At 35.9% G+C, this 25,232-nt stretch overlaps 1 protein-coding gene and 1 pseudogene across 1 annotated transcript in view; one reads left to right on the top strand and one right to left on the bottom strand.

The window, feature by feature from the left end:
* The window catches only part of LOC119260306 (transmembrane protease serine 11A), a 57,301-nt gene that overhangs the window by 28,888 nt on the left and 3,181 nt on the right, over positions 1-25,232 (top strand). The window contains exons 4-8 of the mRNA XM_037529293.1: positions 11,433-11,500; positions 13,372-13,532; positions 17,630-17,668; positions 19,907-20,078; positions 21,047-21,306. Of these exons, the coding sequence (XP_037385190.1) occupies positions 11,433-11,500; positions 13,372-13,532; positions 17,630-17,668; positions 19,907-20,078; positions 21,047-21,306 (700 nt within the window). The remainder of the gene's footprint in view (positions 1-11,432; positions 11,501-13,371; positions 13,533-17,629; positions 17,669-19,906; positions 20,079-21,046; positions 21,307-25,232) is intronic.
* LOC119230265 (U2 spliceosomal RNA) lies at positions 11,134-11,255 on the bottom strand (annotated as a pseudogene).

The following is a 25,232-nucleotide window of genomic DNA, read 5'->3' as shown; positions in this document are numbered from 1 at the left end:
ATGCTACTGACTTGGGTTAGGGACCACCATCTGCCTAACAATGGCAATAATTGGAAATTTTTTTAAGGCTGCCTCCAAAAGAAACACTGCTGCTGTGCCTATGGCAATTCTAAATTTTGTCTTCTTTGTACTCACTAACACAGGAAAGAGGGCTGAAAACAACCTTCAGTATATCCATGAACTATATTTCTATGATTGTAGAGATAAAGAACTTGAAAACTGTGAGGGAAGCAAGGAAATAAATATGGTTTAGGAAAACTTGCTAAAGAAATTAAAAGGCAAAAGTAAGAAATTTGGGTATGAAATTTTGGATCTGAAAGCAGGAGGTTCTACTGAGAAAAAGCTCCTGAGTCAAGATAAACTCAACCTTAGCAAAGGTGTTTGAGTATCAGAAGTTTGAAGTTGCCTAAGGTAAGAGGGGTAAAAGATGCTCAACCCTGGGTGGAAGGCTACATCCTTATGGCTAGAGAGGAGATGGAATTTGGAATCTTTGAAAAAAATTAGATTATCAAGAAACGTCATGTTCAGAGTTTTGAGAATTGGATGTAGAATATGGCTGAGTTTTCAAAAATATAAACTTAACATTCATTTTGTAACTGAAGTGTGACTCCAAGACAAAGATATGTATCCTTACCTCTAAATTCAACGTGCTAAATGTCCATCATGAAAGAAAAAGCTAATCATTGTGTATTTCTTTTCTAATCTGCAATTAGGCAATTAGGCATTAACTACACTTTACAGATCAGAAAACTAAGTCTCTGAAGTGCAGATCCACAGATAGTAAGCAATGAAGGAGATCTGATGTTACATAGGAAATTCAAATGTACTCTTTCCACTAATTTTCTACTTGAGAGGAAGGAACTCAGGTAAGATAAAAAGATCAGTCCTATATTAATTCTTATATTTAATTTTTAAATCCATAATGATTATAATTACTATATGCTATAGTAGATCACTTTTAATTAGCCGACACATTAGGGTTACTTATATAAAAATATCCTCATCCTCAGTTTCTTTACTTCCCTATAGTTTTATTTCCCCAGTTTTATAGAGATACAATTTACATATAACACTATATAAGTTTAAGGTATAAAATGGATTGATTTGATACACATATATTGCAAAATGGCTACAATCATGTCACATAATTACAGTCTCTTTTTGTGGTGAGATCATTTAAGAAGTACTCTCTTAATAACTTTTAAGAATATAATACACTATTATTAGCTATAATCACACTTTACATTAGATCCCAGAACTTATTTATTATATAATTGGACTTTTACACACTTGGGCTAACATCTCTCCTATACTTCTACTCCATCTCACCCACTCTTGGTAACCACAATTCTTTTTATGTGAGTTTGTCTTTGTCTGACTTATTTCACTTAAGCCATGTTATCTCAAATGCCAGGACTTCCTTTCTTATGACTGAATAATATTCTACTGTTGCATGTAAACTCATGATGTACATTCCACATCTTTATCCATTGATACTTAGGTTGTTTCCATGTCTTAGTTTTTTGTGAATAATGCTGCCATAAACATGGGAGTGAAAATAGCCTTTTGAAGCTTCTGTACAGCCAAAGAGACATTAACCAAAACAGAGAGACACCCCACTGATTGGGAAAAAATCTTTGCACTCCATCCAACTGATAAGGGACTGATCACAAAGATATACAAAGAACTCACATGGCTCAACAAAAACAAAATAATCTAGTCAAGAAATGGGCAGAAGAACTTAAAAGACATTTCTCCAAAGACAAAATGCAAATGGCCAACAGGCATATAAAAAATGTTCAACATCCCTTATAATCAGGGAAAGGCAAATCAAAACCACACTGAGATACCACCTTACACCAGTAAGAATGGCACATATCAAAAAAACAAGCAACAACAAATGTTGGTGAGGATGTGGTGAAAAAGGAACTCTCCTACATTGCTGGTGGGAGTGCAAACTGGTCCAGCCACTATGGAAAGCTGTCTGGAGGTTCCTCAGTCTACTAAAAATGGAGCTACCATATGACCCAGCAATTCCACTCTTAGGGATCTACCCAAAGGACACAAAAATATTGATTCAAAAGAACACCAGTACACCTATGTTTATTGCAGCGCTATTTACAATAGGTAAAACCTGAAAACAACCCAAATGTCCAAAATTAGATGACTGGATCGAGAAGATGTGGTATATATACACAGTGGAATATTATTTAGCAATTAAAAAGATAAACTCATGTCATTTGCAGCAACACAGATGGAGCTAGAAGGAATTATGCTCAGTGAAATAAACCAGAAGGAAAAAGAAAAATATCAGATGGTTTTACTTATAACAGGAATATAGGGGAACCAAATAAGACATCGGTGCAAAAAAACAATAATACCAGTACAAAACACAACAAAGCAAAAACAGACAATTACAAATCAGAGACAGACTGCAGGGGAGGAGGAGGGAAAGGGATCAGAGGGAGGGAGGGAGAGAGGAGAACAGTAGACTGGTGATGGTGCACGGGGGGCCTTGGGGAAGGAAATTCTATGGGGACTCAAACTGAGGGAGTGGGGGGGGAAATATTGTTAAAAAAAGAAAATATTGTTAAAAAAAGAAAATAGCCTTTTGATATCCTGTTTTCATATCCTTTGGATATAGTCCCATGTGGGATTATTGACTCATAGGGTAGTTCTATTTTTAGCTTTTTTCAGGAATGTCCATTGTTTTCTACAGTAGCTGTTTTAATTTACACTCTCACTCAAACTGTACAAGTGATTCTTTTTCTCCACATCCTTGCCAACACATTATCTTTTGTCTTTTTGATGATAGCTATTCTCACAGAAAAAAGATGCTGTCCATTTTTAAATTCAGATTGTTTAGTTTTTGCTATTAAATTGCATATGTTCATCATATATTTTAAATATTAGCCCCTTATCAGATGCATGATTTACAAATATTCCTTCCAATCTATAAATTTCTTTTTCATTTTTGATTGTGTCCTCTGATGTAGTTTTATCTTGATATAGTTACACTAATTTTTGCTTTTATTGCTTATGCTTTTGGTGTCATAGCCAAATGATCATTGCCAAGACCAATGTCAGGGCACTCCTATTTTGTCTTCTAGGAGTCTCAGGGTTTTAAATCTAATATTTCAAATTGTTTTTAAGAGAGTTTCATTCTTTTGCATGTGGTATAACAGTTTTTCCAGCACCAATTATTGAAGAAACTTTCCTTTCCCAATGACTATTTTTGGCTCCCTTTGTCAAATATTAGTTGACCATATATATGTGATGGTTTATTTCTGGGTTCTTGATTCTGTTCTATTGTTCTGTCTATTTTTATGCCAATGCCATGCTGTTTCAATTACTATCACTTTGTAATATAACTTGAAACAAGGAAGTGTAATGCCTCCAGTTTTATTCATCTTTCTCAAGATTAATTTGACTATTCTGGATCTTTTTGGTCCCATACAAATTATAGGATTTTTTTTTTCAATTTTTGTAGAAAACACCTTTGGAATTTTGATAGAAATTACATCTAAATAAAGCTTTGATAGTATAAACATTTTAACAACATTAATTCAGATGATCCATGAATGTGAGATCTTTTGTGTTTTATTCGATTTCTTCATTAAGTCTAGTAGTTTCCAGTGTACTTCCTAGGTTAAATTTATTCCTAAGCATCTTATCACTTTTTTTCCTATTATGGATTAGATTGTTTTATTTCTTTTTCAGACATTTTACTTTTAGTGTACAGAAACACAACTGATTTCTATATGTTGATTTTGTATCTTGCAAGTTTGATGAATACATTGATTAATTTTAACAGCTGTTTTGTTGGAGCCTTTAGGATATTTTTTACATGAGATAATATATCTTCAAATAAAGACAATTTCACTTTCTGATTTGGATGAATTTTATTCATTTTTCTTGCCTGATTGTTCTTGCTAGGACGGCCAGTATAATTTCCCCTTGTCCATAGAGAATACTTTCCAAGACCCACAAAAGATGCCTGAAACTACAAATAATACTGAACCTTAAATTAGGCTGTAAGGAATTAATATTAACTATTAGAAAACAATGATATAGTATAATAAATTGTATATGAATGCTCCCTCTCTTCCTCTCTATCTCCATCTCTGTCTCTCAGAATATCTTTGGCACATAATATTTTTGGACTGTGGTTTACTCTAGGTAAGTGAAACAATGGAAAATGAAGATACAGTTAAAGGGGGACTACAATATTATATTTAATAAGTGATGAGCATGAGTACCTTGTTATCTTATTTCTGGTCTTACAGGAAAACTTTCAACCTTTCACTATTGAGTATGATGTTGGCTGTGAATTTGTCATGTATGTTCTTTATTATGTAGAGTTATGCTATATGCAATTTGCTGTAATTTTTATCACAAAAGGACATGCATTTGTTAATTTTTCTGCATTTATTGTGATAATCACAAATCTTATGATTCACTATATCACATTACATATCAACATTACCTGACTAAACATAATTAAAAAAAATACATAATTTGACCTATCAGATTATATGCCCTGGAAAACATTCTGCATATACTTGAGAAGAATGTGCATTCTACTGCTGTTGGATTGAAAATTCTGTATATGTCCATTAGGTTCATTTGGTCTAAAGCATATTTTAAGTCCAATGTTTCCTTTCTGCTTTTCTGTCTAAATGACCTATCCATAGTTTAAAGTGGGGAATTGACCATTATATTGTGGTCTATTTCTCCTTTCATATCTGTCAGCATATGTTTAAAATATTTGGGTGCTCTGATGTTGGGTACATACATACTTCAGATTATTGTATTTTTTTTAAAGATTTATTTATTTTCTTTATACAAGCACTGGGTACAGTCAGAAGCATGGGAGGGTAAGAGGATTCACCAGAGACAGAGTGGGGAGCAGAACAGGCAGACTGACGAAATAACACTACCGAGGGGAGCAGAGGGTGCAGCAGGAGAGGTCTGTGCGCCATGAGGGACCCTCGCCAGTGGCCGGCGATCGCACCAGCGCTGTGGAGGCTGGAGGCTGCCAGCAGCTTCGCAGCCCAGCGCTCAACCACTGGGGAGGCCCGATTATTGTATGTTTTTAACAAATTGACTTCTTCATTATTTTATGTGTTTTTTTAAATCTCTTGTTATCATATCTGGCTATCTTGTTATCATTTCTGGCTGATTTCTTTGTATCAGATTTTAAGGAGGAAGACAAAAGAAGAAGAAACTGAAATAGAGAGGGAAGGTGGTTGGAGGATATATTTGCATCTGTATATCTAGAATAGGCACCTATGAATGGAGGAAAGATATGGATGGCTCTTTTCTGAAAAAAAATTTGGGGTTTTTTGAGAAAGGAAAAAATAATATTCACCTCTAAACTTCTGATAGAGTTGCAAATAAATCATAGTCTTCAGTTGGCTGGATTGCCTATTTAGATTATTATTCATCATTCAGGTACTTTATAAGAGAGTCTAAGAAATACTTCATCCCTCTCTCCCCTTTCCTGTCACAGATATAACAAATTTAGAGATTTCAAAAATTACATACCTGGGGAGGACAAGAACTCTCTAAATAATGAACTCCCCTTGCTTTAGGCTTTCTAGTTTCAATACCTTTTGTAATTTAAACAGATACAACTTAGATATTTCCTGTTGAGAAAGTTAGACTTGTGGTTTACTGAAAGTTAATAATCTATTCTTATTCTTTGTAACCTTTAATTTTAAATATTTTAACTCTATAAATTTAATTTGCCTCTCAATTTCAGGAAAGAAAACAATTTGGGATAAGGTTATCCTGTAAATTGCCACTTGCTATAGGTTATTGGTTAGTCACAGATGTTTGTTTCCTTCTGACATTCCCTAAGGAAATAATGAGAAAGGACTTGTACAATCAAAGGCATAACTTTGATAACACGACATACTGTGACAACCCACTTGGTGATATCATTACTTCCTGGCTTAGGGTAAGCAGAAAGTCACATTTCCCAAGATACTCCACACACAGATGCCATATGACACTGGATCCAACTTCCTTGCCAGTCGACACAATACTGGACTCAAAGCTGTGGAAGTTATAGAGAGAGCTTTTGCGAAAATGAAGTGACTCAATTCCTTTAAGTCCAACAACCCTCAAAATCCTGTGAGCATCACTGGTGCTTAGGTTGGCTATGCTCTATATAGGCTCAGGATAATGAGTCACAGCTGCTTTTTGAATCCTGGATTTTACCAAAAATCTAGGGTTGTAAACAGAAACAATAGCAGCTTCAAGGGATTGCAGTAATAACTACCAAGATTATAGTCCTTAGTTTTGAAGACAAAACAGACGGTCTTTGAGTTGAGTTGTAACAGATTCTGGTCTCTTTACCTGCTGCTTCCTGTACCTCAGTGGGTAGGAGCTCTTAGTGAAACATTCACTGTGTTCACCCCAAGGTTGACAATGTAAGAACATTAACAAGCTCTGAAACTGGACTGTCCTGCTTTCATTTCTTGTTGTGTCACCTTGAGCAAGTCACTCCCTCATCTATATAATACAAATTATAACAGCATCCACTTCAATGGGCTGATGTAAAAAGCAAATGAGCACAAATATAGTGGACTTTATGGTTGGTGCACAGGTGGCAGACAACAGTGATAACTGTTGCTATTATAACTACTGAAGTCTCACCAGAGAGGACATTTCCACAATAAATGAAATTTCCTGAAAATGTCAACAAGGGGCCTTCCCTGGTGGCACAGCAGTTGAGCGCTGGGCTGTGAAGCTGCCTGCAGCCTCTGCAGCGCCAGTTCAATACCCGGCAGCCAGCGAGGATCCCAAATGGAGCACAGACCTCTCCTGCCTCCCGCCACTCCCCTCAGCAGTGTATTTCATCAGTCTGCCTGTTCTGTTCCCTGCTCTGGCTCTGATGAATTCTCTCACCCTCCTGCACTTCTGACTGTGTCCAGTGCTTGTATAAATAAATAAATAAATCTTAAAAAAAAAAAAAGAATGTGGGAGGGTGCCACAGACCAAAGCAATGGCCTGAGAAGGACAAGTATGAAGTCAAAAAACACCAAGTCTGAAAGGCAATGGTGGTGTTGAAGAGTGGGTGGGAATGAGATAGGGTGAGGAGCTTGAATGTCTGCCCTAATGAATTACAATCTATTCTCAACCTAACTTGAGTTTGGTCCTATAGCAGGACAATTTTGATTGAGCTTTATTTAAAACTAAATGTTGATTTTTAAAAGCATCTCTTAAATCACACTTTGTGTGGTACTATTTTATAATCGGAAGAAAGGTAAAGTATCTAAAGTTTTCGTCATAATATGGTTTTCATTTGTTAACTCTCAGGGGTTTATTTGGCAAAAGGTTGGAAGAAACTATTTTTTTTTTTTTGTTTTTTTTACTCAATGACCAATCTGTGTGAACTCTGCAGTCTCAACCCTGAATCAGCCCTGATGTGAATCAAAGACTGCTAAGAGAAGAGTCAGTTGGGAAGCATCTGACAGTGAAAGGCTGGTGACATGTGTAAACAGAGTTAGTTCGGGAATAAGAACTGAATGGTTGGGCGGGTCTGTTTGTTCGAGTTGATAGCCTCTCCCTACCTCTTTCATTAAACACCCAACTAACCTTCAATTGCCCTTTCAGAACTTGATCTCAGTTCAATTTCCAGAATTTCAAAATCATCAAATACAGAAGTACGAGCCAGAAAGGGGATATTTTGCTGTTGAAAGACTAACTCCTGTGACAAAACTCTATAAATGCCCCCAAATGGGAGGTAGGATAGATTTAGAGATTGCTAACACTATTTCACTATATAAATAAGGTGGTATACAACTTTAAAAAATGTGTCCTCTAAAACTTTAGGGAATTTAGAATACCAAAAAATTGGCAGACCTTTTCTGATAAAGTAAGCCTTAACTTGCCAGGGAAACATGATTTCAGAGTTTGCAGAGTACTAGTTCATACATGAATTCCAATCAGCAATAAAGTTTATGTCTTTTCCAATTTCCCCCTTGGGGAAATTCTATTAGTAGAGGCATATTTTTAGCCAGTCCAGTCACAATGCCCCAGCATTTCTCAAAGTGTTCTCCTCAGCTACCTTGAACCCCTGAAGACTCCTGAGTCCCACCCCAGATCTAATCAATGGGGTTCTCTAGAGACAGAGTCCAGAAATTTGAACTATAAAGGATAAATTTCTCTTTTTCAGCGATTATTAGTTTAACCTAGATTCTCCTTATCTGATTCTCTCAGCTCTTACCTTCCTCACAATTTAGCCATTCAAAGATGGGATTGGTGTTGGACTTAAGTTTTATTCTCAGCAGGCTTAGTTTTTTGTTTACACAGAAGAGACTTTGGTTTACAACACTGTGTATGATTTAGGGGTACAGTTTCACACCTCTTAAAATGTGTGTTACCACACCAGATACACTATCAAGGTACCAATAATCCTCCACTATTCCATTTAGCCTCCTACCCACTTTACACATCACTGACCCTGCCTCACCGCCCCTGCCCCTCCCCAACATATTCCCTCTGATAGCTTCCATTCTTCAGATTTCTTTTATTTCCCCATTCTTCAGATTTCTAGGGTTTGTTTTTGGTTTGGTTTATTCCTTTGTTTTCTTTCTTTATTTTCCACATAGGAGTGTAATCATCTAGTATTTGTCTTTCTCCTTCTCACTTATTTTACTTAGAATAATCTCTTCCAGTTCCATCCATGTCATCACAAATGGCAAGATTGCATCCTTTTTTATAATAGTATTTTATAAATGAATAGTATCCTATATAGTATATATATAGCACATCATCTTTATACACTCACCTGTCACTGGACACTAATGCTGTTTCCATAACTTGGCTATTATAACAGTGCTATAGTTAACAAAGCATACACAATCCCTTCAAATTAGTGTTTTTGCATTTTGAGAGTCTGCCATACTGTTTTCCATAGGGGTGAACAAGTCTTCCTTCCCACCAATAGTGTATGTGGGTTCTTTTTACACCAAACCCTTGGCAGCACTTGTTTCTGGTCTTTTTGATGTGGGCCATTCCCACAGGTGTGAGGTGGTATCTTACTGTAGTTTTGATGTGCATTTCCCTGATGATAAATGATGATGAACATTTATTGTGTGCCTGTTGGTCACCTGTATGTATGTATATCTTCCTTGAATAAGCAGCTAGTTCTACACAGAACTCAAAAGTTAACAAAACCGGAAAATAACGTAATCACAAAATAGGCAGAAGAGCAGGCATGGAGTGTCTTATGAATGAGTTATGTCAACCAGAGTCAAAAATTAAATCCAATACCTTTGTTAACTAGTTACAAATGGCAAAGGGATCAATTGAGAGTAGAATTTTAAAGGATAATTACAAACCAAACTGCTTTAAATTATCAATTGTTCACTTTTCTTCCTTTAAACCTTTGGCACTTTTCTCCCTGTTTTTATTTGTTCGCCTTTTCTTTTCTTTTGTATTTCCTCCAGATACTGAGTAATAGCTGTGGGTGACAAGAAATGATCACAATAATGCACTACTGTGAAATCATATCACCCAAAACAATTTTGTTTTTAGCATACTTCCTCATCTTATTTAAGCTTTCTTTATTTAAATCTAAATAAAGATATATTTTGTACTAGAAATATCTTCTTTAAGATGTGGTACATATACACCATGGAATATTACTCAGCATTCAAAAAAGATAAACAAATGCAATTTGCAGCAACATGGATGGCGCTGGAAGGGATCATGCTCAGCGAAATAAGCCAGAAAGAAAAGGAAAAATACCAGATGGTCTCACTCATAGCAGGAATCTAGAAAACTTAAATAAGGGACCAGGAAAATGAATAACTATAAGAAAGTGAAAATCAAAATCAACAAACAACTATGAACCAGAGATACTCTATGGGATGTGAGGGGCGGTGAGGGGAGGGATTGGGGTCAAAATAAGGGGGTTGCTATTGTATGGGAAATATAAAAATAGAATTTATTATAAAAAAAGAAATATCTTCTTTAAATACTGTCTTTGATCCTAAGTTTATAGCTATTATCAAATGCCTATCTTTATCTTTTTCAGTCAACTATTTATTTAAAACTTATGCTTTGTATGAGGATAACTGAAGCAAAAAAGTACATCACATCTAGTGAAGAGACTGTGTGATTGATGAAAAGAGATGGCCCTACAGGGAAATTCACATGTCTCTAAATTTAGATTATCTCTTCAAATAACATAGGAGTCAAAACAATTCTCATTTTATAGAATAAGTGTAAGGTCCAAAGGAAACCCATGCATATTTTGGTTTCCAATAAAACATTTATTAATGCCTGATAATGCTAAAAAAAAAAAGTCAGAACTTATTTCTTAATCTTTGAAGCAGCCTTCACTTTATTTTTTATTTTGTGTTTTTCAAAATGATGGTTGGATTTCTTTCCCCTTCCTTAAGGATTAAGGTCATGTTTGTGCATGTTTCACTATCAAATGTGAAAAGTCATGCCTGTATTCAGATGACACTGCTGCCACCAACTGGTCAGTAGAAAATACTGCAAACAAAAATCTAGGTTTCTAAGTCACTGTATCATGTTTAAAGCTCTGCACAAGTAGGAGGAAATTAGAACTCTGTGTTTGAATCAAGAACAAAAACTTTTTCTTCTTCCTTTGTGACATAAATTAAGAAATACCTCTTTGATCTAAACCAACAACAGTTTTTTCCTCTATCTTCTACCCTGATTTAGCTGATGGTTCACAATCTACAACTTAAAAATCTTTGACTCTCTCTCCCCTATCAATAATGCCATTTACTGCATTTATAAATGCCTGCAGGGAAATCTGAGACCTAAAATGCCATGATGGGAATTAGGAAACCACTTGCAATACTCTATCAATACATTATGCGTTTTTAATCTTCACAGCCCCACTAGCAAATCAATATCTTTGTTTTATAGATTAAGAAACTGAGGCTCATTTTGGTTCAGTAACCTTTGCAAAACATCCAGTTCATGAGCCTCAGGATAGGCTTCACAGCCAGGAGTGAGTCAAGGTTGTCTCCACCGCCTGTCATGGCCTGCCTCTATGTCCCATCTCTGTTCTGAATCTTTTTGCTTCACTTTCTATAGAGTTTGAGGAGTGTACTTTCTATCCCAAATGCCTATCCCAGCACATTAGAATCACCCACGAAGATTTTTGCAAATATGAATACTGAGGCCACCTCCAAAACAATTATAACCAAAATTATAAAAGAGGGGTTCTACACTTGATCTTAGCCAAAAGGCCAAGAAGCGGTAAGAGGGGCTCTAGCATCTCATCTTTTGTTGACTTCTGCAAATGATTCTGTTGTAATTTGAGAGTTAAGGACCACTGGCTTAAATATATATTTTAAAATTTTCCCATTGATTTGAAATTCAATCAGGAGTCTTATTACAAAATATCTTATTAACACAGTTTCTCTCTTGTAATACAGGTGGATGAGATATTTATAGATTCGACCCTGAACAAACATTATATCAAGAACCAAGTAGTCAGACTGACGTATGTATGTTTGGGCAAAGGTGGAGTCACAAGTCTGGAAGAACAGTGGGCAGAGACAGGATCCCTTATATACTGTGTGGCTCTCTGGGCTATAGTCATGACTCAGAGTCTCAGAAACATCACCTTTACAACAGTCCCAAGATATAGATCTGACCACCATTTTGTAAATTAAAAAAATAAGACTTGATGAGGTTACAGGACATGCTCGCAGTTCTCCAAGCATTTTCCCCAAATGATGACCAGAATTCAAGCCTCATCAACTGATTGTAATGGCCATGACATACAACTGACTGTCAGGAACCTGTAGTCTTGCAAAACCAAGAAGCATGTTACTGCAAGCCCCAGGATATATTCTTTCAACAGATGTTCCTTCAGAAATATTTAAAAGGCAAAGTTGATTATAAAATCCAATCATGTTTTACCTGTAATAAAGCCTTGGTGAAATGAGACATGATGTTTTTGTTTTAATAAATTTTCTTTTTGTTGTGGTGGAAGGGGAAGACTCATCAGTTGCAGAAATTGCTCAGAGGTTTCCATTGTTGTTAAGCACACAGCATAAAATATAAGTCATATGGACCTGTAGAGTTGTGCCTATTCTTTATTTCCTTAAATATATTCTGACTAAGATTGGCAGAAACCATACTAACTTTTATCATTAATAGAACAAAACCTTATTGGCAGACATATCCAACTTCCTTACACATTTATTAAGTAACTAATAACCTCCATAGGGTTTTGTAATATGAATTTGATGAATTCTATAATATTTTGGAGATAAAAGGTATATATTTGTTGAATATCTCTAGATTTTCATCACCATTTTCAAATTCTGATTTGTCATAACATTCTAACATCAATATCATAGTTATTAACACCTTTGGACTTATAGGCTGATCACAGGTTTTTGCATAGTGCCAAAGAAATTCTATAAGCTAATAGTACAAATAATGCTTTTCTCTAAGAGGGAAAATCACCTGGTCATACGTTTCTTAACGTGACAAAAAATTCTGATTATTTATATTTTCACATTCCAGAGCCTAAATGAATTACACTATATAAAATGCCTCAAAGCTGATATTTTCTCTTTTTTTAGTCAAAGAAATCAGAAAAGTAAGCCTTCACTGCTATTTAGAGTTGGATCTTTTAAAGTATAAAAATAAGACACATGATAGATCAATAGCTAGGTTTTGACTTTTTATAGACCTTTAATTGGGTTTACTACTTTAAAAGTATATAAAAATTCCGTCCCACAGTTGAGGAGACTTGAACCTGTTGATATGAAAAAGGTCAAGGAAATGGTCAGGTTTAATTTGAAGAAGACTTGGATTTATAATATCATTGTCTTCAAATATTTTAGGTGGAAGAGAAATCTGACATTTTATGTATGTCCCAACTAGTAGACCTAAGTCTAATGAATGGTATAGGAAGAGACATTTCAAATTGAAGTAAGGAACTCATTTAAAATCAGAGTAGACCCGAGAGAAACAAGCTTTTATCGGGGAGAAACTTTTCCATCATTTTAATTCCTGAACTAGACTTAGAAGTCCACTTGTCATGGATGTCATGATTATAAATACATGTGTGATTAGTCAAAGTTTCTTTCAATCCTTAAAGTTTATGACTTCATTATAATTTTTTGATATCCAAGTCTTAACTGCTATAAAAAGTCTTTAAATTAATTTGGACTATGCAGTCAAAACATAACGAAATCTTGAAGAGAAAGTATAGACTGACATTGGGTCAGAGATTGACATTGGGTCAGAGATTCACATATAGAAGAGTGTCATTGTGAGAAGGTTAGCTCTTAACATGGTCAGGCTTGAGATGTACTAGATGTATTTTTTGAATAAGATTTCTCTTGTGTGCCATAGTCCAGAGGAAGATGGTGTGAAAGCAGATGTCATTATGATTTTCCAGTTTCCCTCTGCTGGGCTAAGGGCAATAAGAAAGAAGAAAATTCATAACATCTTAAATCAAAAGATAAGGAACACAAGAGCCTTGTCAATAAGAGCCTCAACCCTTCAAGTTAATGGTAAGTATCTTACTAAGTGATGAGAAGTTCTGCACTAGGTTGATTTTATGTCTAATCTTAAACTTACTTGTTATTTCTATTCCAAGTAATAGCTATAAATAATATGGAAAGAAATTTTCAAGTTAAAAAAGTGACATTTTAAGGTTTTTTTAAATTCTCTAATGAAAGCATGTCTGAAGTGAGTTGTCAAATAGTATTTCCTGTTGTAAGTGATTGGCACTCCTCCCAAAATAAAGATAAATCTTACCAATAACATAAAGTTACTATGACCTAAGCACTGCCTCCATAACTAAGCCAGTATTAATACCAAGTATTTAGCAATAACTGTATTTCTGGGTAGGACCTTCCTAAAATGTGAGCTCATTTGTGGTCTTTTAAAAATATGGATGTTCTAATTATAATGTAATTACTAATTTTTTGTTATTTTTTTTTTCCCTGTGGGCAGTTGGGAAAGTGGTAAACCAACTCTGGAGTCATGAAAGTTGTCCTATAAATAATGCTTCAAAAATCACTGGTCACTGAACTAGAAATATAATTAAAATCATTTATACATTTCTTCATTTTCAGTTTTTTTGTTTAGCTCATTATACCTTTATTACCATTATTATTTCTCTAAAAGGAACCTTTATCAAGGCCCTTCTCTATGCCCTTTACATACAGTATCTAATAGTCTATGAAGGATTCAAACTCACCTTTATATATATTAAAGAAGGGCAAAAAAAGTTAAGGACTCTAATAATTAGGAGGAGCTACAATTAAAATTTAGATCTTTAATTTCTTGAGAAGCTCTATTTAAAAACAGTCATTTACCAAACATACTTTAGAAATTGCACCTACAACATTTCTCTAGGAAAGCCATCCCTTATGTAAACATGTTAAAGACTTCCAGGAGTCCAATTTGACAAAAACCTATTTACCCTCATTCATTTATCTTCATTTACCTGCTTCCACAAGCAATTTCTTCCTGCAGACACGTACAGATTTCCCCTACAGATTCCGATACCAGACTTAAGGAAGCAACAGCAGAGAATCAGAGTAAGAGATTATCAGCTACGAAATAGGATGCCCTGCCCTGTAAAGGTCTCGCTGACACTTGAGGAAACCTGACCAGGAAGTGAAAATTTGAGGGAATGGGATGGGCTGGAGTTTGCTGATGTGACAAAGAGTCAGCGACTCCGGGAATAAAGCTGAGGACCTCTCCCAAGCTAAGAGGAAAGAAACTGTCTAGGGCTTAATCCTCCTTTTTTTTGTTTTACAGGGAAGCAAATGAATGTTGTGAAACAATGGCAATAGTGATAAGTTACATGACATAATTTCCAATAACCAGTTAATTTGCCAGGAATTTAGAAACCTGAGTTATCTGAAGCTAGAAATACAGCATGAAATGGTCATTGACTGCTGGCTTTTTTATTTCTTACAGGGTCAGTTTTTTAGCTGCAGCTTATTTTAATGACTAGATTAGATTAAGGGGAAGGATTTGCTGATGGAGAACCTCACTTGAGAGTTATCTGACTAATTATAACTTCACTGCGTCACTGCAGGACCACCCAAGTAACTGACCCATGACTTGGTCTCCATTTTTTCATCTGTACAATTGCAGTGATGTTTGTTCTTCCTGAAATCATAGAAATACAATGAGGATGTACAAGAAAATATAATATGAAACATATAGGCTATCTCCACTTAGAAAGCTATTAAACCGTGCATAAGTTTTGGAAACCTGAAAGCATGAATGCAAGTAATTAACTGATATACAAAGAGCCAGAACCTTGAGGTTTTTCAAATTTACAAACATAAAAAGAATAGAGTTTATTAGCACTTAGGAAAGACCCACTAGTGGAAAGCTGAGCAAATCCTCAAGACAATTATTACAGGCAAAAACATTGTTCTTTAGGAACACTTAATATTGAAGATTTCCAATAATGAAAAACTGTCAAAGTTTTAGACAAAGTCTAGAAATAACCCTGTAGCTGAAGATTTAGCTATAATATCTCAAGAATCTGTGATCTCTGTGACAGAGAACAAACAGTATGCCGTGGGCCTTTCATGTGATGAATGAGTCAAAGCAAAGTTAAAGTAAACTTTGTGTTGCAAACCCTATGGCTGTGGAAGCGCAGCTCCTGGCCATTGCTGTGAGCGCCAAGTCCCATATGTTAATTGTAGCAAGTAGAACACTGAATGCTAACTATGTTACTGCCAACTCAAGAAATGTGTTAGTGGGTTAATGTCTGTTTTCACTCCTAAGCATGGAAAGCAAAAATATTTGATCAAAATTCAAAATTGTCAACACTTACTTATATATGGATAGTTTAACTCCTCGTACAAATGTTCTCCCTTAAAATACAATCCTACAAAATCCAATTACACTCACAGCCATTATACTTACCCTGGTATCATTCTTGGAAAGGGATGATATACGTCTTAAGAATTCTAACGTTATATTCTTTTCTATTTTAATGCATTCCAAAAATGGGAAATATTAAATTCATTGTTTTAATGGAGTAAGAAATTTACTAACAAACTACATTTAACAGAAAATTGAGTTACTTCCAAAGAGTAAGCACTGAGAATCTGTCCTGAGCAATAGAGTCTTAGCAGTAATAATGACTTAAGGAATCCTTGAGGGGTATTTTCAAAAACTCCCACTTTGCAGAGTTGACCACCACTAGTTTCCCAGGTGACATGTGTAGAGATGAATAGAAAGAAGCATTCTTATTTTCTATCATGGGGAGTTAGATGCAGAGAATATGAATCTGAGAAACACATCACTGATAAAAATATGTAAGTTTAGTCACATTCTGCTCAGCATGCCACATTACCTTTAAATTATCACCATTTTTATGCAGTCCTCCACCCACTTAAGTCTATATGTGTGTTTTATCACATTTATAACTTTGTTAGAAATTGACAGCTTAATCTTGTTCTTCAACAATGGATCTAAACCAATATACAGCAGATGTTTAATAAGAATACATAATAGTTTTTTCTCCAGAAAAAATAATTTTGGTAATTTAGAAACTATATTTTAGAAATATTTTAAATGTAGTTTACTTGGAATTTTAAAGTCTTTTCATTTCAAAGAGAAACTTATAATATCAGATGGTTTCATTTATAACAGGAATATAGGGGAACCAAATAAAACATCAGTGTAAAAAAAATAACAGTACAAAACACAATAAAGTAAAAACAGTTATAAATCAGAGACATCCTGCAGGGGAGGAGGAGGGGAGGGATCAGAAGGAGGGAGGGAGGAGCACAGGGGACTGAGGTGATGGTGCCAGTGTGCACTGGGGAAGGAAACTCTATGGGGACTACACCTGAGGGGGTGGGGGGAAGCAAACATTGTTTAAAATGAACAATGATGTAAAAAATAAAAAAAAAATTAAAAGAAAACTTAAATAAACAGGAAGAATAAAAACATCTGTTTTGGTTGAGGCTGTTTGAAGCCTGGAGATTGCATATATTTGGTCTCTCTATCCCCACTTCCTGTCTCTAGTGAAATCCAAGAGACTTCACACCCTGCACCATTAGAAAAGTCCTGTTCCATATTCAAACTATTTCTGTATTTTTCTCTACTGAGGAAAGCTTTAATTATAATATACAGGTCTCAGATGTATCGCATTATAATTTTACATCCTTATATATTACATTATGATCTTGTCATATGAATGGATCTTGAGGGGATTATTCTAAATAAAATAAGTCAGATGGAGAAAGACAAATACCATGTTGAGAATAAGGATGTAAAATAAATAAGCAAAATAAAAACAAATTCCTGGACTATAAGACCAAATTGGTGGTTGCCAGCCAAGAAGGGTGAAGGGAGGTATGCAAACTGGGTAAAAAGGCTCAATTGCATTTGTGGATTTAAATCATTATTTGTGCACAGCCACCCATTCAAGGTATAATTAGAGGTTGCCTATAAATCTCTACAAATATTAGACTAGTCTCCTGCTATATTAGGTAGCTATTCCCTGACTGATTTACATGTTTAACTCTAGAATCCATATATGATCCAACCTCCTGATAATTTTTGGTTATTGAGACCAATCAGGAGAATCTCAAATTACCACTCTTTGTTCTATTTTGTTTTTCAGCAATGAGCTCATCGACAGGGAAGCTCACTGTCCAAGCATGTAAGTCTAGTTAGCTTATAAAAAGAAGTTCAGTTTCCACATCAAGATGGACATGTTCAAATATTAGCTCATTCATGTCTCACATTCTCTTTGGGCAAGAATAAAAATTGGGCAATAGATAAAATACCCTTTATTTTTTTAACTCTGTCATTGATCTTTCCTTCATGTTCAAGAAAACAATTCACATGGTGGAAATCTGGGGACAATTTGAAGAAATTATACATTTCTGGTATGGAATAAATGGACTTGCTTTTCTAATTTTTAAAATGCTATGAAATGTGCTTTCTGCTGAAACATAAAATGAGAAATACATGGCAATAGATAGACCCCATTGTCTATAACTGGCCTATAAAATTTAATATATTTCATTGTCGTGGTAGGCAACAGCTCCACCTGCCCACTTCTTATCACTGTAGAATGAAATCTGACTTTATAAAAATGTTGATAATTTTTTATAAAGATGTTCATGTATTTGCCTCTGCATCTTGCAAACACATTTAGTATTTTATATATTCTTTCATTCAATAATTATCTTTTTAACATCTACCAAGTGCCAGAAAGTATACCAGGAGATGGTAGTACTTATGTGACTAAGACATGACCTCTTCTCTAAAATTAAGAGTATGAAGGTAGGGAAGGCATAATGAAATCAGGAAGTAAATGTGATCAGTGCTATGAAGACAAGTATATATTGCTCCAAAGCCAATCAGAGAGTCAGCTAACCTGGTCTTGTCAGATCAGAAAGTGAGCCTGAGATAGGAGAGGTCATGGAGAGTTAGTGTCCTAAGGAGGAAAGTAATATGTGAAAATGTCTTCAGAAAAGCAAGAAATTGATCATTTCTTGTCATTGAACAACACGAGTGTGGCTGAAACAGAAAGGGGGTTGGAGAGCATGAGAAAGAGGTGTGAATTATAGTGATCAAGGACTGTTCTGACTTTATTTGGAAGACAAGAGTCACAGGAAGCTTATTTTGCTGAGCATGATTTCTTCCAGCTCCATTCATGTTGCTGCAAATTGCATGAGTTTATCTTTTTTGATTGCTAAGTAATATTCCATTGTGTATCATGCTCAGTGAAATAAGCCAGAAAGAAAAAGAAAAATAGTGGATGGTCTCAGTCATAGCAGGAATTTAGAAACCCTAAATAAGGGACCAGGAAAAAGACTAATTATAATAAAGAAAAAATCAAAGTCAACAAGCAACTATAAACCAGAGACACACTATACGGTGGGGGAGGAGAGGAGGAATTAGGGTCAAAATAAGGGGGGTGGGAATTATATGGGGAATATAACCAAAATGAAAATGCATACATTGTGCAAAAATGAAAAATGATGTAAGAATTATATAAATTTTAAAAAAGAGTCACAGAAGGTCTCACTAAGGTTGCAGTATGAAGACTAGATTAGAAGAGCAAGACTAAAGGCAGGAGATGAACTGAAAAGCTGCTGTTGTCCTCCAAATGAGAAAAGAAAGTGGTAGTCTCACTAGAGTAATGATAGTGATAGAGAAATCCAAAATAACTAGGCACAGTTGAAATATAATCAATACAAGTAAAATGCATTTTTTTTATATACCTAATCAGTTGGAACAAGAACTGAACCTATCATGAGTTCTTTATTAGCACCATTCTCTAAATAGACTTAATTCTTAGCAGGAACCCCAAGCAGCAAAGTAATCTCTGATCTGATTCACATAAAATACGTTATTTATTCCCAAGAGTGAGTCTGATGTTTATATGAAAACATGGAACGATTTATCCTCACAAATGAGGGAATCGATCATGATATATTAATTTGTGTATATGCTGGAAACTATTCACTCTGAAAAATACCATGTAGAAGGGATTCCAACAAATGGGAAATAACTTGTTTGGCCAGAGGGCTTTGTTCTGTTGAGAACTTTGTGTTAAAGTAACAACAGTGGATCACCTAAAACTAGGGAACAATCTTAGTAGGAGTTCGCTGTGTATCTACGTAATCCAAATCCTGAGGACTGATTTGAAACTTGGTGGTATGTCAACCCTTTGCAGTTTACCATAGGCAATATATCCACATCTAAAAATGTAGCAAGTAGCAGTGAACAAAACATCAACACATCTGGAAATACAGAGAATGGATGTTAATATTGTATATATTTTATGTAATGATTGATGCACATGTCACTTTACTGTGCTCTTAGTTGCTCTGTAACAAAGATTACAGAGACATTTCTTATAACTTAATGAACTCCTCTCTTTCAGGTTGTGGTAAGCGAAATGTTCCATTAATACTCAACAGAATAATGTCTGGCAACATTGCAGCCAAAGGTGCCTGGCCTTGGCAAGCGTCCCTTCAGCACAATAACGAACATAAGTGTGGGGCCACCTTGATTAGTAATACATGGCTTATCACTGCAGCGCACTGCTTTAATAGGTAAGTTACTTATTTTAAATTGTACCTCACTACTGATTTTTAAAAAGCTGAGTTTTATTATATTCAGACTTTACTAGATGATCTTTCATCATTACTGGATGGCATTTCCAATTCCCATTTATACTATGATCCATCAGTCTCTCAAACTCATAACTAGAAGTCATCTATACTTGTAATCAGCTCTCACAAAACTTCTGGCAGCTTTTAACTCATCCACCCATGTACTCTAGAAAGAATAAATGTAACTTTAAAAAAGGGCTATTAATGAGACTATTGTACTGTTACCTTTACATCACCTAGTTAATACCCATATCACTTGAATAAAATCAAACAATTTATTCATTAACTTTAAGATGTTCTAAAATATGGTCCCTGCCTATTTCATTACCTCATCCCCACCATTCTCCTTTGTGTCTTCAGCTGCTGTCTGTGTAGTCTCAGGCCATGGAAGTTTGCTTGGAAACTTGCTTCCCGGTGTTCTCACAGCTGACTTCTTATCAGCCATGTTTCAGTGCAAATGTTACATTTTCAAAAGAGTCTTTCCTAACTATTCCCCACACTCTATTCCACAGCTTTTTCATTGTTTGGTTTATCTATGCATTCATTTATTTGTTAACTTGTTTTGATTTTCCTTTATTGGAATCACATACTCTCACCATTTGGGATAGTTTCTGTCTTGTTCATCACTTCATTCCCATTAAAATAAGGCACTTCACATAGATGTTTTATAAATTTTTGTTGATGAGATTGTTTTGTATTTTACAGTTCTAAACTTCAATAATTTTGTATTGCATTTCAGTAACACAGATGGTATTTGCATATCATCATTTTTCAAAATAGTAGCAATAGACTAAAGCCGTTAAAGAAACACATTGTAAGCATTTTCAGAATGGTGTGTTCTCATATTAGTCTAGATGTAATTATTTTAGTGCAGTTCATATATTCTGTTCATTTCTAACCATTCCCAGTAATGCAAATCCACGTCAATGGACTGTTAGCTTCGGAACAACAATCAATCCTCCGTTAATGAAAAGAAATGTTAAACGAATCATTGTCCATGAGCAGCATCCCACCCCAGCAAAAGAACATGACATTGCTGTTGTACAGTTCTCTCCTCGAGTCACCTTTAGTGATGACATCCGCCGGGTCTGTTTGCCAGAAGCCTCAGCACACTTCCAACCAAACTTGACCGCCTATATCACAGGGTTTGGAGCACTTTTCTATGGTGGTGAGTATCTCAAAATAATTACACATCTAAGCCTTATTTAAAACATGATTTAATTCCCACCAATATTATCCTATTAGTCATTTTCATAGTTGGTTGGATTATTTATGCCTCTTGTTCTCTCAAGCAACTAAAGCTCAATTCAGGGCCTCCCCAGTGGTGTAGCGGGTCGAGTGCCGCGCTGTGAAGCTGTCTGCAGCCTCTATAGCGTGGGTTCGATGCCCGGCCAGCCAGGGAGAAACCCACATGACATGGCAGATCTCTCCTGCCTTGCCCCCTGCCCCCCTCAGCAGTACCTTCGGTTTGTCCGCCTGTTCTGTTCCCCGCTCTGTCTCTGGTGAATTCTCTCACCTTCCCGTGCCTCTGACTGTACCCAGTTCTTGTATAAATAAATAAATCTTTAAAAGAAATCATTTAATAAAAAAATAAAGCTCAATTCAAATTACTAAAGCAAAATATAAAATGATCAATTTGGCCCCTGTAATGAGTCTGGCTTTAGACAAGTTCCATTCATGAGTTTGTATGATGTAATCTCTAAAAAGAAGGAGGAAGAATCTCTCAGTTTTTCCATTTCATGGAAATTTGCCCCTAGATCTCCTTCAGATGGAGTGACTCTAGCTCCACATAGTGGCAAAGTGAACCAACAGCAACTCAGGATTTACAACATCTGCCCACTACAAAATGTCCTGCACTTCTCCAGAATCCACATTAATCCCTGAAAAATTCTCTTTTGGCCTCACTTGAGTCCAAAAATACTTGGATTGACTGGTCAATTAAAATACTCCTCTGTCAATACTAAAAATGGCAGGGGTATCATTGGCAGCCTGGCCAGGATGACAGAGGATAAAGGAAAGGCAGATTCAAAAGTGTGGGCTCAAGGGACATTTAAAAGACACAAACATTCCCGCAAGCACACAAAAACCTATTTTAATATGTGGTTCTCTCTGCAGTGCCAGTTATATACATCAGATATGCTGTAATCCTCATGACCACCTGCAATCCAAGACTCTCCCTCACTTTGAGTCCTATCTCTGAATGCCTGCTCCTTATCCTTTCATTCCACCTCCCCCTAACTGCTCCATCCCTCATTTTTGTTTTCCTTAATAATCTCACAAGTATTTCTTTTGCTCAGTTACAGTCTCCACTTGTATCAAAATCTGCTTCAGAACTAGAAAGACAACTTTAAGTAATTCCAGGGAAAGGGATATAACTATGTAGAGATTAATCTCCTACAACACAGCTCCAATGCCCTCTCTAATAATTTATCTTGATATACTAACCTAATATGAGGATAAACATTTAATTTTTAAAAAAATTTTTGGTGGGAGGCCTCTAGTCTAGGTACACTCACATAACAAGTAGTGTGTTGGTTTTTTTGTAACTCAAGCTAGAGAAGGTAAGAGCTTTATGAGAATGACAAAATTCATCACAGAACTCTACACAATTTATTTACATAAACACTAATGAAGACAAATTCAATTCTCAGTCCCCACTAAGAGGCAGGGAATATCTTTCATTAAATGTGACCCAGAGCAGGTTTGTGGTCTCTAGATTTTCTTCACGTGCCCCACATAGCTTTGTCTGATAATATACACATTGGAATATGCACTGATTTCTGTAAGGCTAAATACCAATCACAGAATATATTATCTATAGCTTAATAATCCTAGGGTTGGCTGAGTAGAACTGTAAGCCTGATATCTCTCTGTCTTCATTCTCCGGTGGCTTTCTCCTAAGACAGCGTTCATATTCACTGGTTCATGATGATGGGAGGGGCATCTTGGCTCCCCTTTGGCTTGGTAGGAAGAATCATTCCAACCATGAGTGTAAGGTCTGCACAGAAATATAGAAGCCTACTACTTTTTGAGTAGCAAGGGAGTTAAACTGATGTACAGAACAATAGAACACTGTATGTACAGAATACTACATCTAACAACCATGGAAAACTCCTTTTTACAAGTACTCATGGAAAATTCACCAAGATCCACATTATCTAGGTCCATAAACAAATCTTGACAAATTTTAAAAAACTGCAACCATACATAGTATGCACTCTGATCACAATGGAAGCAAACTAGAAATCAGAAAGATAATGGAAAAACCTTCAAAAGCTTAGAAATTAAACAACACACTTCTAAATAGTCCATGGGCTAGAGAGGAAGTCTTAAAGATTTAAGTATGCACAGAAGTGAATGAATATAAAATAAAATCAATATATACTGGACACAGCTAAAACAGTGGGAAGAAATTTATAGCAAATGCATACATCAGAAAAAATTTCAAATCAGTAATTTCAGTTCCCACTTTAATAAACTAGAAAAAAAGAGCAACAAACACCTAAACAAGAATAAAAATTAGAGTAAAAATAAAATTGAAAGCAAGAAAACAATAGAGAATGTTATTGAAATAAAAAGATTTTTGACAAAGATATCAGTAATATTCCCATCATAATCGAGAAATAGTTGAGGTGTCCAGAATTTATGGAGTATACTCTGTCAGCTAGGTTTTTAAAAGTTATGAATTTACACTGTCACGTACAATATATCAGTTTCACTTTACCCTTCCTACTACCAAATATGATTTTTTGGTAATTATGTAGTAGGCAAAAAAAATGCATCAATTATATTCAAAGAACAGAGTAACTTGAGCAGTTTTTAGAAATCTTAGTAAACAAATCTGCAGAAATAAATCCTGAATTGTTATTTTTTTTTTTTTAAGATTTATTTTTATTTATTTATACAAGCACTGGGTACAGTCAGAAGCGCAGGAGGGTGAGAGAATTCACCAGAGCCAGAGCAGGGAGCAGGGAGCAGAGCAGGACCAAAGTGCACTGCTGAGGGGAGCAGCAGGACGCAGGAGAGGTCTGCGCGCCATGTGGGATCCTCCTCTGGTGGCCGGGGAGCAGCCGGGGATTGAACCAGCGCTGCAGAGGCTGCAGGCAGCTTCGCAACCCAACGCTCAAATGCTGCGCCGCCGGGGAGGCCCCTGAATTGTTATTCTAAAGAAGTTGCTCTCTGTATTAGTTTCCTACAGATGTATAACTGTTGTAGAGTAACCCCGATACAAAACGGGATGCCTGACTGTGGGTCCTCACCCGCGCGCTTAAAAGAACTTATCAATGTTTTACTGCAGGGACACGTGAAAGGTTAATAAAGGTTTATTTACAAGGGAAGGGGAAATGAGGAAATGTACAACTTAGGGAGAAAAGTGGGAGACAAAGTTTTAAATGAGTCCTACCCGATCCGCCGATCAGGAATCCCAAAATGGCACTCTGAGAGCTGGCCACGAGCCAGGAGCTGTGTAGCCAGGAGGCAAGCGACAGCGAGCCATCCCAAGGCCCACATGTTTGGTTTTTATATCCAACCTGGCTGCCCAACTCCACCCTCAGGTCCCAGACACCCTCTCTTTGGTGGTGATGGGATTTGTCTTTCCCAATGTCCTGATGGTTTTAGTCTGGAGTGGGGGTGGGGTCCACAAAGCCTGTATGGGATTAGCTCAGGACATCCTTTCCCCCTAACATAACAAGTTACACAAATTTGAAAGCTAAACACAGCACCCAATTTTTTTTAATCTCTTAGTTTCTGTGGGCCACAACTTCAAACACAGCTTAGTTGGGTCCGCTACTCAGGGTCATAAAATAGCTGTCAAAGTGTCCACTAAGTTTATGGCCCTGTCTGTCCCTCCAGGTTCTCTTCAAGATCACTAGTTGTTGACAGAATTCAGTTTCTAGCAATTATAGAACTCATAGTAACTGCATCTTTAATACCATTAGGAAAATGTCTCTGATTTCAGGAAAGATCTATATCCTTTTAAAATGATTTGCCTTATTAAGTCAGGTCCACCTCAAATAATCTTTCTAACGAACTCAATATAAAAGTGATTAGGGATTCTTAACTACATCTGCATAATTCCTTAACCTGTGTCATTAA

This window comes from Talpa occidentalis, unplaced genomic scaffold, assembly GCF_014898055.3.
Source record: "Talpa occidentalis isolate TD23 unplaced genomic scaffold, MPIMG_talOcc4v2.1 talOcc4.6, whole genome shotgun sequence".
NCBI lineage: Eukaryota > Metazoa > Chordata > Mammalia > Eulipotyphla > Talpidae > Talpa > Talpa occidentalis.
The sequence above is the reverse complement of the archived record's forward strand: the minus strand, read 5'-3'. Positions and strand labels throughout refer to the sequence as shown.